This window comes from Bactrocera tryoni, chromosome 4 (genome assembly GCF_016617805.1).
Source record: "Bactrocera tryoni isolate S06 chromosome 4, CSIRO_BtryS06_freeze2, whole genome shotgun sequence".
Taxonomy (NCBI): domain Eukaryota; kingdom Metazoa; phylum Arthropoda; class Insecta; order Diptera; family Tephritidae; genus Bactrocera; species Bactrocera tryoni.
This window is the reverse complement of record NC_052502.1, coordinates 48451537-48468347: the sequence shown is the minus strand read 5'-3', so window position 1 is coordinate 48468347 and position 16811 is coordinate 48451537. Positions and strand designations below refer to the sequence as shown.

Sequence of the window (16811 nt, the reverse complement as noted above, 5' to 3'; positions counted from 1 at the left end):
GTAAATTTTTTTCTTTTGCATTATCTGTTCCTTATAACATTAGAATTAATCTTGAAAACCACTTTACCATTGAAAGGTTTCGAAAAGGCCCAAAAATAATAATACCGCTCGACGTTCGAAGCGCTCGGAGGGCACAACTCAAACTTTAAACGCGTTTTTCTCAAACACATTTTTTAAACTGGCGGACATGATTCCGGTCGAACTACTCAACAGATTTGTTTTAAGTTTTTAAATGTTCATAAAACGCCGGGCTATCGTCCCTATATTTTTATAATTTATTGATAATGTTATGACAAAATTTAGGTAAAAAAACATGGGGAATAATTAAAAAAAAAACGTTAATTTCTTTTTATTTATCAAAATTTTTTCATGATTCTCGTAGGGACGATACTTTTTAAGAATAAGTTGGGTTTTTGTGTTTCAGATGATCCAAACATGAGAGATCGTGTCCGCCAGTGAAATTTCGAAAAAAAATTGTTAATACACTCCATCTATATCTCATGATATGTGAAAAAAGTTCCATTGTAGAATAAAAATTTCTATGAAAAAAGAAATACCAAAAAACAGGCCAGATTACCCTACTGACCCCTTAAGGAGGAAGCTTCTCCGCTTTTTTGCTGGGATGCTTGTTTACCGCTACTCCTTCGTTGTGCGTATTTTGCCAATTACTTATGTATGTACATATATTTGCGATTTATTAAATTAATTGCCCACGTGTTGTCACAATATTAAGAAAATTAGTTTATCCACAACATTTATTAAGTTTTTAATATGGCACATATTTCAAGTTCAAGGTAGTAACCACATCCTCAGTTCAGGCCACTAATTTTAAAATCGATGAAATAAATAATGAATGATGAAATAGAAAAAGCATACTTTTATACTATGTTCGGACCGACAACGAAAACGTGTTTTCGTGGGAAAAACTTGTCGATTTATCTATTTTAGGCACAAAGATCCACTTTTACGAATAAAATACGCTCTTTTATTTTTATTGGGATAACACACATATTGGCCGATATATGCTGTACAAAGTTACTCGGAAGTTCGAAAATCTGTATATTAAGGTACCATAGGTACCGGGTCCAAATATTCGGTACCTAGAGTCTTGAATAGGTTTTATTGGATTTTATCAGTTTTTGGTCATAAAGTGGCCTACACTAAAGATGCAAAGTTTTATCACGTTAAATTAATTCCTTCTAGATTGGTGTCCTGGAAACGAATCAAGTGGAATTTAAAATTGTGCTACATGAAAAGTAGGCGTGGTTTTAGTCCGATTTCGCTCATTTTCACACTGTGACATAATAATGTAAAGAAACTGCTACCCACTAAGTTTTGTTGAAATCGGTTGGTCGGGTCCCGAGATATGGGTTTTCACAAAAAAGTGGGCGGTTCCACGCTCATCGTCCAATTTTCACACCAGCTCTCATAAGGCTCCCCCATAGCATCTCGGAGGTAAAATTTAATGTCTCAGACGTATTTAGTTATTGATTTATCGCGATTTTACTAGTTTTTAGCAGTACCATTATATGGGGAGGGAGCGGGTTTATCCACCGATTTCATCCATTTTCACACCTTCAGTAGGAGTTTTTATAAGATTTTTACTCAGCAAATTGGGTTGTTGTTGCTTCAGTGGTTTAGGCGATATGTACATCAGATTTGGTAAAGGGCTTACTTTCTCAAAAATTTGTTTCCACAGATGCCCCTTGAGATCCTCTATGCCCAATTGCAGCTTCATATCTAAATTTAGTGCTTAGTTATGGCACTTTATGCGTTTTCGGTTAATGGCGATTTGTGGGCGTGGCAGTGGTCCGATTACGCCCATCTACGAACTCGAGTTTTTTTATCTTCTTCTTTACTCAAGTTAAAGCTTGCACGGACGGACGGACAGACAAACCGTCAACCGGATTTAAAATTTTTTCGTCTTCCTGATCATTTATATATATATGTACATATATAACTCTATATCTCGATTAGTTTTAGGTGATATGTACAACCGTTAGGTGAATAAAACTATAATACTCTGTAGCAACTGGTTGCAAGAGTATAAAAATTCTGTTTTACGGTAGTTATACTCTTTGAAATATAGTAGACGTTACGTAATATTTTTCTTCCATAATTGTGGCTTGTACCGTATGTGCTCTGAAATCGGGTGAAATTAAGAAGTTCCTAGCAGTTTGAGGGTAGTGTTTTGCAATGCCAGCTTCCTCCAACTACTGAACGTTAGTGACAACGGATACTTTGTGTGTTCCTTGATGATACTCCGAGCAACTTTGCTTTCATCTTTGCATGCACATTTCTTTTGGCATTCCGCTACCATCAAAGTGGTTTCGGAGCCTATCCAAGTCAAACAAACAAATATACATACTATGTAAAATGTAATCGACTGTTCGTTTTTCGAATTGGTAATATGAAATCGGTACAGAACTAACCCTGCCGCCAATATAACTACTTGTATTGTATAATAGTTATATTCGATATTCCACTTGACTTTATCCCGAACATAAAAAGATATGGGGAATTTTGCTATGTAATAGCAATAATGTTAAAAACCAATATATTTAAGAAACCCGTTAGAAAAATTTGATATGGGGTCTTTATTTTCTGAGGTGAGTAATGTAAGTGAAGTTAGACTAAGTTTTTGACAGTGTAGTCCGTCTTATATACTATAATAGAAAGACTTTGTTCAAAATTTTAAATTTCTTAATTTATTCATTAAAAGCTATGTCCTCCTCTTGAAAGTAATCTAGCTCAGCCACAATTTACTTTTGCCAACGTTTTTCCATTCATTTCAGTTGTTTCCATTGTTTCAGTTGTAAATTTTCGGATTCACGTTCAATGTCTTCAATTGACTTAAACAGTTTCCCCGGAGCGGTAGTTCCTGTTTGGTGAATAGCCTGAAGTCAGATGGAGCTAAATCAGTCGAATGCGGTGTTTGTGCCACGATATTGGTAAAATATTTGCGAAAAATTCAAGAAGAATCAATGCAGTATGCGACGTTGCGTTATCGTGGTGCAAAAACCAAGAGTAGAGTAGTCGACATGGCCGGTCGAATGGAATTCGGATTGGACCACACTTCTCCAATTGAAGATAAATTTCAACATAACATAAAAAGTACATAAAGTACTTGTTCGGGACAGAGAAGGTCTTTTCTAATATTCTCAGCACCAGAAATTTGATTCCACACACAAAATTTTAAGGAACTTCTTTATTGAATAATTTCAATAATAAAAAAAAGTCTTTGCTAAATACTAATGAATAGTTTGATGTGACATTGGCACAGACGGGTCCACCAACTCTAGGTTTTGAAAAAGTCTTGCAGTATTTTTATTGAATTTTTTTATTGAAATTGAAATGAATTTTTGATGACTCATGCCCAGCTCTTGACCGATGTTACGACTGCTACTATGCCGCTCTCTATCGACCAATTCAGCGATTTTATCGCAATTTTCGACGACAGGCCTTCCGGAGCGTGGCGCATCTTCAACCACTTCTTCACCAGAACGAAAACGTTGGAACCATCGTTGTGCGGTGGAAATGGAAACTGTATCGGGTCCATAAACTGCACAAATTTTATTGGCGGCTTGAGAAAAGTTTTGCTTTTATCGTAGTAGTACTGTAAAATATGCCGTATTTTCTCTTCATTTTGCTCCATGTTTGCGACGCTATAACTCACGAACGACTTAAAAGATACGACAATCAATCAAACACGTGTTTGTGCGTGAAATGAGCTTTCCAAAAAGGTATAGCATGACCCGATGCAACGAATAAAACTAGAACTACGCGCTTTCAGCGCCAACTAGCGAATATACCGCAAGACTTTTTTGACAGCCTATTATATTGTTCCTAAGGAGGAAAGCTTCTCCTTTTTCTTGCTGGGATGCTTACTTACCTTTCTGCGTATTTTACCAATATCTTATGTCTGTAGTTTATTAAATTTAATTTATCCATAACCTTTATTATCTTTTTAATAGAGTACACATTTTTACTACAGGTTTATACAGTTCAAGGAAGCGACCACATCCTCAGTCCAGGTCAGTAAATTTAAAATTGATGAAATAAGTAATATGACGAAATAGATAATGTGTACTTTTATATTGTGATGTGTTATATTATATTTCAAAATTGGTTAATCCGAGGGGCTAGAGGTATTCAAATAACTTTTATTGAATTTGAACATTAAACATTACATCAACAGTACTTGAAATGATATGACATTTCTAATAAAAAATAAATAAATTTCATTAAAGCATATGCCACTTGAATACTTTAGCACCTCTCTCCTGTCAGTGCGACAAATGTTTATTAAAATTTCGCAATTATATCCCGGTGTTACATACAAATAGAATTTAATTAAAGTCCTGTCATAGTAATATTTCTTGGCTCACTTTTGGTCTATTAAATGCGACCAATCATATATAAGGGCATATGAAATGAGAACGAAATGTCAGAAGATTGTTAGAGTCAAGCTGTTTAGACGTTTCCTCAAGTAATTTCGTGGAGAAATTTATTATTAGTGAGATTTTGTATACATATAAACCACAGGCTTGTGATTTGTGAAAATTCAGAATAAGTTTGAAAATATTACAAATTCTCGTCGTGAAAGAACCAGAAACCTACTTAATGTGCTGAAGACAGGATTAATCCGATTACATCCATTAAGTGGTTGTGTCCACTAGCAAGACAAAAAAATCGCGTTTTTTGTGATTTTGTGAAGAGCAATTTAATTTGATATCCATATAAGTATAAAAATACCGAATTTAGTAAACTTTAATAATCGGCGATTCATTTTGAAATATTACCAATTCCCTTGATCCCGTTGTTGATCTGAAAGAGGAACTCCGAAAGTAGGTCTCTAGCCGCGAGGAAGATTTTTCTGTTAAAAATCTCAAATCCAAAAAAAAATATTGTTATTAGAGAAGAATCAAGGTTGTGATCATAGGGCTAGTCAATTCGCTGCTCATTATTCTTACGCGCGAAAATGTCAAGTCGATCGGTTTAGGAAAAAATGTGTTTAAGGTTTTTGGGTTTTATTGATACGAGGCCTTACCTTTATATTTCGGCAATAAAATCGCTTTATTGCCTTTCAAAATATTCTCCGCTTAGATCTTTATACTGCTGCAATTGTTTGATCCAATTGTTGAAGCAAGTCAAGACTATACGGTGGATAACTCGTCAGATCGATGTTTTGAGTGCTTAAAAATGCATTTGGTTCTGTCTATGTAAAAGGGGTCGCAATGTAGCGGTGAAGAGTGATTCGTCTTCGGCGGTTGGTTTTCTGATTTCTGCAAAGCTTTGGTCTCATTGGCATAAATTCCCGTTTCATCACCTGCTACGATGTCTTAAACGTGTTTCGAAGCACCGCTATCGTTTTTTTCTTGGCTTTACAATAAAATTGTGAGTTGCCAGATTCCAACACTAGTGTTACCAAATACGGAATATTCAAAGATAAAATACTTGGTCTATTTTAATTGGTCTATGTTCCAAATAATACCTTTTGAATTATAAATTGTTGAAATTGTCTAAAAGAAGGCAGATAGAAACATCTTGCTCGTCGATATTCGTTTTAATTTAAATGAAACCAAATTTTCAAACCGAATAGGGGTTGGATAGTCTTATTATAATTTATTATTAGTTCGGAAAGGTTTCAGCAGCAGAAAAAAGTCCTCTAATAATTTTGAGGAGTTCTGAAAGTTTTTGGACGTATAAATTTTCGGGTCTATACCGACTATATAGATTTTATTGTTTGGGAAATGGTAAAATAAGATGTTCTTCTTCACAATATGGTTAGGTAGAGGTCGATGGTAGGTAGCCAAGCGCAATGGTTGTCCCGAGAACAGATTCACAATATAATCCTTTATTTTTGGTTTGTGTTTGCTTTTCTTGAAATTTCAAGCGGTTATGCGGAGTTGTGGTTCGATCAGTCATGCTCAATTCAAGCATAAGACCAAAGTTTTGAAGTAAGTTTGGACATATCACATGACTCCCTCTTAATTACAAGAGAAGACTACACAAAATGGTGAATTAGATTTGACTATTAATCTTATTGGTCGGGATGTTTGTAAAACCCAGAAGGAAACGCCGGAGATGTTATAAAATATATATCAAATGATAAGCGTGACGAGCAGGTGGGGTCCGTCTAGCTGTATGTCTGTGTACAGCCGAAGTCTTTCAGTTTTAAAGATATCGATCTGAAATTTTGCACATTACTTCACCTCCTGTTCACCGTCAGACCACTATAGCATATATATATATAATATATATAATAACTCGAAGTTAATATATATATATATACGACTTAGTTTAAAATCCTAACTCATTCGAAGGTAGGTTTCCCGTTTGCCTGGTAAAATTAAAGCCCAAACTTTGAGAAGGAAAAACAGAACTACTCAACAATTATTTTACCGATGCTTGGCTAAGTCTTATACTAATTAGTAAATACCTATAAAGAACGGATAAGTAAAATCTCTTTTGAACAATGAATTAGCGAATATTCTTTCTTTATTAAATAACACTTTTTTCTTAATTATATTTCTCTACGAAAGTTTCAGCTTTAATCAGAGTAATTGAAAATGAAGAAGCTCCGCAACCCAGAAATCAAAACGAACGATTCGTTTACGTGGTTAATTCGAAGTTGGGAGCTAACTGGCATGAAGCTATTGCGTCCGTATAAATTCTTAAATCTGTTACACATGGTTTTCAGCTGGTTTGTGCTCTCACTAAGTCCGATATCGTTTGGTGTTGGTATATTAAATACCATGGACAATTCATCGATGACTGCAACACTGACCAATTTCCAAGCATCGCTTAATGTTCTATTATTACCATTCAGGGCGCTAGTAATTGCCATAAACTTTAAGCGTTTGCGTAGTGTCGAAGAGATTTTCGAAAATTTGGATAAATTCTATGTAAGAGAAGAGGAACGCTTGGAAATCAAAGATTGCGAAAAGGCTTGCAGAAGTCTATTTTTTACATACTCTATTTTCTATGCCATGTACGGCGCAATCAGTTGGTTAGTTTCGTTCTTTGCGCTCAACCAAGAAACATATTGGCTTCCTTTTATCGATTGGATACCGTATCAGCCCCTACGACACGGTTTACACTTTATTTTCGAAGTGGTTATTATACATTTCTTACTGCAAACCAATGTGACGAGTGATACCTTTCCGGCTACTTATATACGTGCCTTACGCACCCACATTAAGCTGTTGACGGGCCGCGTCAGTCGTTTAGGCACAAACTCCGACTTTAATGACGAGCAGAATTTTCGGGAATTAGTCGCTTGTATAGCATCACATCAGCAGATATTGCAGTGAGTGATTTCACGTGTCGTTTGAGCTGTATGTATAACTGTCTTTTATTTGCAAGGGTGGCGGACATCGTTGGTTCGATTCTCTCGCTGACCATTTTTCTGCAGCTCACAATCGCCGCGGCCATTTTATGCGTTTGCATGCTTAACATATTCATATTCGCCGATCCGATTCACAAGGTTATCACGATTGTATACTATCTGGTTGTTTTGATGCAAACTGTACCCAGCTGCTATCAGGCATCAATGCTCGAGGCGGACTGCGCTAAGTTGCCGGACGCGATCTTTCATTGCAATTGGCCGCATTTAGATAAACGCTTTCGCAAGCTCATCATCTATTTCCTGCATCACGCACAGACGGAAATAACTTTCACTGGAATTAAACTATTTAGAATCAATTTGAGCACCAATTTATCGGTTCGTAATATAACATCTGGATAAACATTTTTGGTGGAGCGCTTTTTCGAACATATTCTTCTTTCATTACAGATTGCCAAATTCTCGTTTACACTGTACACATTCATAAATGATATGGGATTTGGGGAGAAATTGAAGGAACGCTTCGAATAGTTATTACCGGAAGGTTGAATTTACAATGTTTCCTGTCACTTATTGAATATATTAACTAATATTATTGCACTTAAATGCAACACTTAAGTAGCTCCAATAAAATAGATCTAGAAAATGCATATGTATATGAATTTATTTTTTAATGTGCAGTGGTCTTTAAAGCAATGTTTTTAAACTATAGACCTCCGACAATCTTGGGTAGTCCAAAAAGTCTTTTCGTATTTTATCAATAGATGTCGCTGAAGTCGTATACCTGTGGCAACCTAATTTAAATATACGAGCCTTCTGGCAACATTTTTTAATGTAAGAAAATCGAACAGAACTATTTCAAGAATTCTGATGAAATAAAGAAACAGAAAAGAAGCCAAATATTTCGTTAAGCGTGTTTCTTGGAAATTAAGATAAGAAAGAGGAAAAACACAGAAGTGTGGACTCGAGCACCACATAATTGGTGACCCCAACTTGTATACATCAACTACAATCAGCATATTCTTGCATCGCGATGCCACTACTGAATTCACCTAACAAAGATGAAGGCACACCGAAATCGGACGCAACCTGGTCAGCACAGCAAACACAGGCAGAAGCGGGCACTAGAGAAGGGGGCCAACACAACGCGATAGAAGCAGTCGGTGTCATTAGACTACCCCAGTTTTTGCCATCGGACCCAGACTTGTGGTTCACGCAAATAGACGGCTTGTTGCACATAAATCGTATCACATCTGATGTCTCAAAATATTACACCGTAATTACGGCACTTGATGCAGAAACCCTACGCCAAGTTTCAGATGTTGCAAGAAACCCACCGGACACGGACAAGTATGACAAATTGAAGAAGGAACTAATTGCTCGTTTCAGTGAGTCCAAGGAGAAGCAGCTGATGAAACTTCTAACAGGAATAGAACTTTTCAATAAGAAACCCAGTCAATTGTTGAGGGAAATGCGTGATCTGGCCGGCAATAACGTCTCTAAGGAAGCTCTGTCAACATTGTGGTTGCAGCGAATGCCCAACAACGTTCGTTGCATATTGTCGGCGTGCAAGTCTACAGACTTGGAAAATCTCGCCGAGGTAGCCGATCGAATCGTAGATAATTCACCCTCATACATAGTCGCATCTACAACCATTCCGCAAGACAACGAAGCAAATTGTTCAGCTCTAAACATATCCAAGCAAAACACCTTTGAAGCACGACTATTGGCGTTGGAGACATCCTTCAACCAAATTATTCAAAAACTAAGCGAAATATCAGTCAACATGGCTGCAACAATGAACCAACGCCGTAGTTCAAGCGCTGAACGCGGCGGCGAACGAAGCAGAAGTCGACTACGTGAAAACGCAAAAGTATGTTACTGCCATATTCGATTTGGTGCAGCATCGAGGAAATGTCAAGCGCCATGCGAATTCAACAAACCTACTGAAAGCACGCAGGGAAACTAAACCCGCTGCCGTCTATCGATGCAACTGATGGCAGCGTAGAACAAGACATCAGCATCAAAGAACGAAGACTGCACATTTTTGATAGCAAAAACAATCTTAACTTTTTAATTGACTCCGGTTCTGTCATCTCGATTGTACCACTGAACATCATTCATAAACACTCAACACTTACTCCTGATAGCCTTCAGCTTTTTGCAGCAAATGGCTCAACCATTCAAACTTTTGGGACCAGAAATCTGTCACTAAGTTTGGGCTTACGGAGGAGTTTCACATGGAACTTTGTAATAGCGAACGTAAAATCACCTATCATAGGAGCAGACTTTCTGGTACACTTTGGCCTTCTGATAGACCTCAGAGCAAAGTGTCTGGTTGATTCACAAACAACCCTTACCACAAAAGGAACAGTTCGGCAGGCTGAAATGCACAGCATATCAACAATAAGCCCCTCATCTAAATTTCAAGACCTCATTAAGCAGCATGTTGAGTTGACAACGCCTAATATTTACTCCTTACCAACATCAATGGACGTCAATCACCAAATTGTAACAGATTGCCGACCTATTGCAGAGCCACTTCGCCGTTACTCCGGAGAAAAACTAAATGTCATCAAAAGCGAATTCAATGAACTGTTGCAACTAGGTATAATTCGTACATCAAGCAGTCCATGGGCAAGCCCAGTTCACTTAGTGAAAAAGAAAACTGGGGGATGGCGAGCCTGCGGTGACTATCGCTCCCTAAACGCCCACACGCAACCAGATAGCTATCCGATACCGCACCTCGATAGCATAGTCGACTGCTTACATGGTAAAGCAGTTTTTTCCAAAATTGATATAAAAAGCTTATTACAATATACGCATGTGTGAAAAAGATATAGCGAAAACAACTTGTGTGTACGCCAATTGGACTTTTTGAGTTTGTCGTTATGCCATTTGGGCTAAAAAATGCCACTCAAACGTTCCAAAGATACGTAGACATCACATTCAGAAATATCGACTTTGTTTTCTGTTACCTAGATGATATTCTCATATTTTCTGAAAATGAAAAAGAACATCACAAGCATGTCCAGTTGGTGCTGCAGAAACTTAAAGAGGCAAAACTATGTATTCAACTTATCCAAGTGTGAGTTTTGCGTTAGCAAGCTAAACCTAGGATACCACATCTCAGCGGAAGGTATACAGCCACCGAAAAGAAAGAGTAGAAAGCAATCTGTCAATATCCAAAGCCGAATACAATTGTTGAACTCCGCCGGTTTCTAGGAATCAGTAAATTTCTACAGGAAACATATTCCTAACGCCGCACAAATTCAAGCACCTCTACACAACCTTTTCAAAGACTCAAAAAAAAATGACAAACGAAAAATCGATTGGGATGCAGAGCTTGAAAAGCATTCAGCGACTGCAGAGCCAGTTTGGCCACACAAACATTGTTAAATTTTCCGGTACCAAATGCGCCGTTTGCATTAACAACAGATGCGTCGGAGACTGCAGCTGGAGCACACCTGGAACAACAAGTGAATGGGGAATGGAAGCCAATCGCATTCTTCTCAACCAAACTAAAAAATGTGCAAAAGAATTACTCTGCGTATGACCGTGAGCTTTTGGCAATATACTTAGCCATTAAACATTTTCGTCCAATACTTGATGGTCGCAAATTCGTCATTCGCACCGATCATAAGCCTTTAACGTATGCATTCCGTCAAAAAGCAGACAAAGCGTCACCACGGCAGGTAAGGCATTTAAATTATATTGCACAATTTTCAACGCAAATCGTTTTTCTGTCTGGTAAAAATAATGAGGTAGCAGACGCACTCTCCAGTATGTATGCCAAATTGATATGCCCATAGTAGTCACAATGGATGAAATAGAAGAAGAACAGCAGAGAGATTCAGAGTTACAACAAATTGTCATAAACAATAACACTAGTTTAAATTTACAGAAGCTAAAACTTCCATCTCAAGCAATACAACAGCACTGCGACATATCAAATGCAAGGTGGTTGCTGCCAATGTTCCAGTTATAGCTTTGTAACAAAGTATTTCAACGATATTCACAATTTCTCACACCCTGGTACAAAGATCAACTTTTAAAACAAATTAGAAGCAAACACATTTGGATGTCAATTACCATCATGACGTAATGAGAAAAATGGAACACTCTTGTATCAGTTGCCAACGATCAAAACAATACAAAAGCACAATCATCTAGCGCCTAGCCGTTCCAACAAACTGATCAACGTTCTCTGACCATGTCCACCTCTGATATTATCATTCTTCCAGAGCGATGAGGGATAAACAGATATTGTTTAACCATGATTGACAGATTCATACGTTGGCCCGAATCTAGTTCCGTTAAAAGAGCATTTCGGTCAACACGATAACGACAAGCTTTTATTCAGCATGGATCTCACGTTTCGGTTCCCCGAAGACCATAACAACAGATCAGGGCTCCCAGTTTGAGTCCGCAATATTCCAAGCATTGACAAAAATGGTTGGCGCACACAAGATACGTACATCAGCTTACCATCCGGCGTCCAACGGCATGATTGAGAGATGGCATCGTACGCTAAAAGCTTCACTCATGTGCAATCGACAAACTCCATGGCCACTTCTCCTTCCAACAGTGATGTTAGGACTGCGCTGTTCCCATAAAGAAGACATTGGAGCATCCCCAGCAGAAATGCTGTATGGCACTAATCTTCGTTTACCCGGCGAATTTTTTGATAACGGGGATGGATCGTATAATCCACAGGAGTTCATATCCAAGTTTCGTGAGTACATACAGCAGCTAAAACCAAGTTCACCGGTACACCACAATTCAACACGATTTTTCATCAATAAAAATCTACAAGATTGTAGTCATGTGTTCATCCGCTCGGATCATGTGAGAAAACCACTAGAGCCTCCTTACACGGGTCCGTTCGAAGTTGTGGAACGCATTTCAGACAGACTCTATGCAATTAAAATTAACAACGCAATACACAACATATCTGTGGAAAGATTAAAACCAGCATTCTTTCCCAGAAGTGACGAGTTACCAAATACACCGCTGCGAACCTATAAAAAAAGAAATGTAACATTTGCAGAAAAATTCTAAATCGTGATTTAATCACTGGGAAGGGAGTAGCTGTGACAACCTAATTTAAATATACGAGCCTTCTGGCAACATTTTTTGATGTAAGAAAATCGAACAGAACTATTTTAAGCATTCTGATGAAATAAAGAAACAGAAAAGAAGCCAAATATTTCGTTAAGCGTTTTTCTTGGAAATTAAGATAATAAAGAGGAAAAACACAGAAGTGTGGACTCGAGAACCACATACCTCCAGTGCTACTAATCACATTGTGTCATACCATATAGTGTTGGAAAGGTGAGATTTGAAGCTTTATTTAACAAAAAAGAATTAAATTCGGAAAAATTTAAACGAGTGCAGCTGTTCAAAAATGAGTAAAAATAATGAAGAAATTCGCTATATTTTGAAACATTTGTATAAAAAGGGAAGAATGCTACGCAAGCCAGCAATGAAATTTGTGAAGTTTATGGAGACGATGCTGTGCAACAATGGTACGCTCGCTTCCGTTCTGGAAATTTCGATGTGAAAGATGCACCTCGTTATGGTCGACCTAAAGTCGATGAAATTAAGGAAAATATTGATCAGGATCGTCATATAAGTAGCCATAACATCGCTAAGGACTTAACAATCATCATCAAACGGTTTTGAACCATTTAAAAAAGGCTGGCTACAAAAAGAATCTCAATGTACATGAATGAATTTCTCTGAAAAATTTACTGGACTGAATTAACATCTGCGATTATTTGCTGAAGTGAAATGAAATCGAACCATTTCTAAAGCGAATGGTAACAGGAGACGAAAAGTGGATTAAATAAGATAATAATGTGCGAAAAAGATCTTGGTTTAAGCGTGACGAAGTTCAACAAAAGACATTTTACTTTCAAAAACTGATGAGATTGAAGCAAGCAATCGAAAAAACGGCCAGAACTGATCATTAGCAAGGACAACGCTAGACCACACACATCTGTGATTACTCGGGAAGTTTTGATGCATCCACCATATAGCCCTGACCTTCCGCCATCGAACTACCATTTGTTTCGGTCAATGCTGAATTCCCTTAATGGAGTAAAGTTGGCTTCAAGAGAAGCCTATGAAAATTACTTGCTGCATTTTTTCGCCGAGAAACCAGAAAACTTTTGCACTGATAGAATAATGTCTCTAGCTGAAAAATGGCAAAAAGTGGTCGACTGAAACGGTACATATTTGTTTCATTAAGGTTAATTATAAAAAAAAAAACAATATGTTGAAGTTTGGTTAGCAATACTAAAAGATTTGTTTGACTATCCAAGAATTAAAAACGGGACGGTCAATACTATCTCCTATATACGAATATGAGATTATCAAATTATCATCAAAATTAACTCATCGTATAATATTGGATGTACTATAATTCCTTTATTACCCAAATTTCTAAATACCCAAAATATAATATAATTATTTTCGTTACTATAACATAAGTATCGTATGCCTAATATGGCGGTCATTAGTCATATAAGTATGTATATATCCATAATACCGAACCTCTGGTTGACTTTACGATATGTCCCTGACTTTGGTCTTGGCAATTTGCAAGGTTGGTTACATTCGAAGATAGCCCTTCCTTACTGCAACTGAACAAACTTTGTTGCAAATGAACAGAGCGCTTATGAAATGATATCCAGACTCTTTTGCGTACGCCCCTGCTGCAGCTTGTCACTCTTGAGGGGGTTCTTTCTTCTAAGCCGTACAAAACCTATGAATGAACTCATGATTGAGACGAAAATGGTTGACGACCTAGCGAGGTTATCGATTTCAATTTAATGAAATCTAGTTTTACGGACATATTAAATCGTCAATATACTGTGGAATCGCGACTACAAACGGCAACCTCCCAATTCGTTTTCCACTAATCGATGATTTAAGAACAATGTTCGGATTAGGGCGATTTCAATAATTGATAATCATATTTTTCCATTACTTCTCTTCGTCCTATTTATAAATAACTGTATTTATTTCAAAATATTTGTAAAACGATTCTTTTATCCTTTTTTTGTGGTGATTGCAGCTCAAAACTTTCGAGGAATATGCGTTCTTTCTTCGACTTATATTATGGACGTGGTAGTAAAGAATTCGAGACAAATGAATCGTTTCAGTTGCTGTTTTGGTGCTGGGCACTAATTGGCGTGAAACCATTGAAACCCTATGGTTTCTTTTCCTTATTGCAAATGGCGATCTGCTGGATTTGTCTGCTTGCGAGCCCTCTGGTTTTCGTTGTTGGCTTCATGCAAGTTACGCAAAATTCATCTCTGACCGTTATACTTACTACTCTACAAGCAACACTCAAATCTACCGCTAAAGACGTTCGTTGTAGTATTGTACATATATCGTCTACAAAGTGTCGAACCGATTTTCAAAAAATTGGATGGACGCTATCAGAATCCACAAGGACGTTTCGCAAGAAGGGAACACGTTATCCAATCAGCACACTTATTCGTAACTCTTCTCGCTTTATAATGGGTTGTCAAAAAAGTCTTGTGGTATTTTCGCTAGTTGGCGCTGAAAGCGCGTAGTTCTAGTTTTATTCGTCGCATCGGGTCATGCTATACCTTTTTGGAAAGCTCATTTCACGCGCTAACACGTGTTTGATTGATTGTCGTTTCTTTTAAGCCGTTCGTGAGTTATGGCGTCGCAAACATGGAGCAAAATAAAGAGAAAATACGGCATATTTTACAGTACTACTACGATAAAGGCAAAAATGCATCTCAAGCCGCCAATAAAATTTGTGCAGTTTATGGACCCGATACAGTTTCCATTTCCACCGCACAACGATGGTTTCAACGTTTTCGTTCTGATGTAGAGGATGTCGAAGATGCGCCACGCTTCGGAAGGCCTATCGTCGAAAATTGCGATAAAATCGCTGAATTGAAAATCGCTGGGCATGAGTTATCAAAAATTCATTTCAATTTCAATAAAAAAAAAATTCAATAAAAATACTGCAAGACTTTTTTGACAACCCATTATTTCGCTTACTGCACCGTTTCTTGGCTAACATCAGTTTTTACGCACACTCAACCGCTAAACATATGGTTGCCACTTTTTGACTGGATTGCACATCCGTCCATACACTTTTGGCTTCATTTTCTCATCGAGGTGGTCTATTTATACTTTTTGCTGATCATTCAATGCATGAACGATCTATATCCGGCTGTTTACATTAAAGCCTTACGTACACATATCATTTTGCTAGCGGAACGTGTCAGCAGTTTGGGCGAGAATCCGGAATTCACCGACGAGGAAAATTATCAGGAACTAATTGATTGCGTACGCTCATATCAGGGATTATTGCAGTAAGAATTACCTTCATGTGCTAAGCAGTGATCGTGCATGAATTTGTAATTTCTCCATTCACCAACAGAATCTCTAGGGCTGTTGGCTCTGTGATCTCGATAACCATCTTTATACAGCTCACAAAGCTGCCGTCAAACTCTGTGTTTGCATGCTCAACTTTTTTTTATTTGCCGACGCGAATCATCGGGCAATTACGATTATCTATTACGGTTGCTTGTTGATGCAAACCTCACTCACTTGCTATCAGGCATCGATGCTCGAAGCGGAAAGCGTAAAGTTGCCTAATGCGATCTTCCATTGCAATTGGTGGAATATGGATAGACGTTCGCGTCGTGTATTGATCTATGTTTTGCATCGCGCTCAGAAGGAAATCTCTTTTGTAGCTGTTAAGTTTTTTAAAATTGATTTGGGCACTTTTTTGTCGGTAAGTCGTTAGTTGAGAGTGGACAATACACTCTCACAAATTTATAAGAGAGAAATAATTTCATTTGCTTTTCCTTCCAAGATCGCCAAATTCTCATTTTCTTTATATACCTTATAATTCTTATATAACCGAATGGGCGTTGGAGAGAATGTGAAGCATGAATTCGAATAAGAAATCGAGGATAAAATAAGTTTAATCAAAAGTGTTGTTTAAGCTGAAGTTATTGTAGTTTTATTAATTTGATATTACTTAATTTAAGCTTGATATTATCGTTATTTAACACTTTGAAGAATAAAATAATCAGAAAATGCATAAGTTTATCTTTCCGAAAACTCGGAACTGTTTAATTTCTTTTTTAATGCATCTTTGGTTTGCTTTTGGCGAGACTGTTACCGCAGTTTTCAGCGTTTTCAAATTCAAGTTTCTCTACACACCATGGTATTGATGGTGGATATGGTTTTACGAAGCGATATCAATCAGAGAGTGGATCTGTTAGAACTTACAATACGGAGGAAATCGAACATTATTGCACACAAACACCCAATTGTTGACCGGAAGAAATCTACAACCGGTCATATACTGGCAGTTGGTGAACCAAGTGATCAGTGCAACTCACAACTTTGTCGTAAATTTTGACATATTTGATGGGCATACTCCGAACGTTTTGACATCCGC

The 16811-nt window shown here is 37.4% G+C and overlaps 2 protein-coding genes and 1 pseudogene across 2 annotated transcripts; all 3 read left to right on the top strand.

Moving 5' to 3' along the window:
- The first annotated feature begins 4472 nt into the window (after positions 1-4472).
- Positions 4473-16307, top strand: LOC120773494 (annotated as a pseudogene).
- On the top strand, positions 6308-8006 carry LOC120773492 (odorant receptor 7a-like). Its single transcript, XM_040102437.1, has 3 exons — positions 6308-7312; positions 7369-7726; positions 7799-8006. Exons 1-3 carry the CDS (start codon positions 6573-6575, stop codon positions 7877-7879), a joined length of 1179 nt encoding a protein of 392 aa, XP_039958371.1. The 5' UTR covers positions 6308-6572; the 3' UTR covers positions 7880-8006.
- On the top strand, positions 8382-9317 carry LOC120774589. Its single transcript, XM_040104320.1, has one exon. The coding sequence runs from the start codon at positions 8382-8384 to the stop codon at positions 9315-9317; it is 936 nt and encodes a 311-aa protein (XP_039960254.1).
- Positions 16308-16811: the final 504 nt, after the last annotated feature.

Bases quoted from the DNA above. Each gene is read 5' to 3' on its own strand.
- LOC120773492 (XM_040102437.1), top strand. From the start codon at position 6,573: ATGAAGAAGCTCCGCAACCCAGAAATCAAAACGAACGATTCGTTTACG. The intron at 7,313-7,368 runs GTGAGTGATTTC...TTTATTTGCAAG, and splicing joins TCACATCAGCAGATATTGCA to GGTGGCGGACATCGTTGGTT. The intron at 7,727-7,798 runs GTTCGTAATATA...CTTTCATTACAG, and splicing joins ATTTGAGCACCAATTTATCG to ATTGCCAAATTCTCGTTTAC.
- LOC120774589 (XM_040104320.1), top strand. From the start codon at position 8,382: ATGCCACTACTGAATTCACCTAACAAAGATGAAGGCACACCGAAATCG.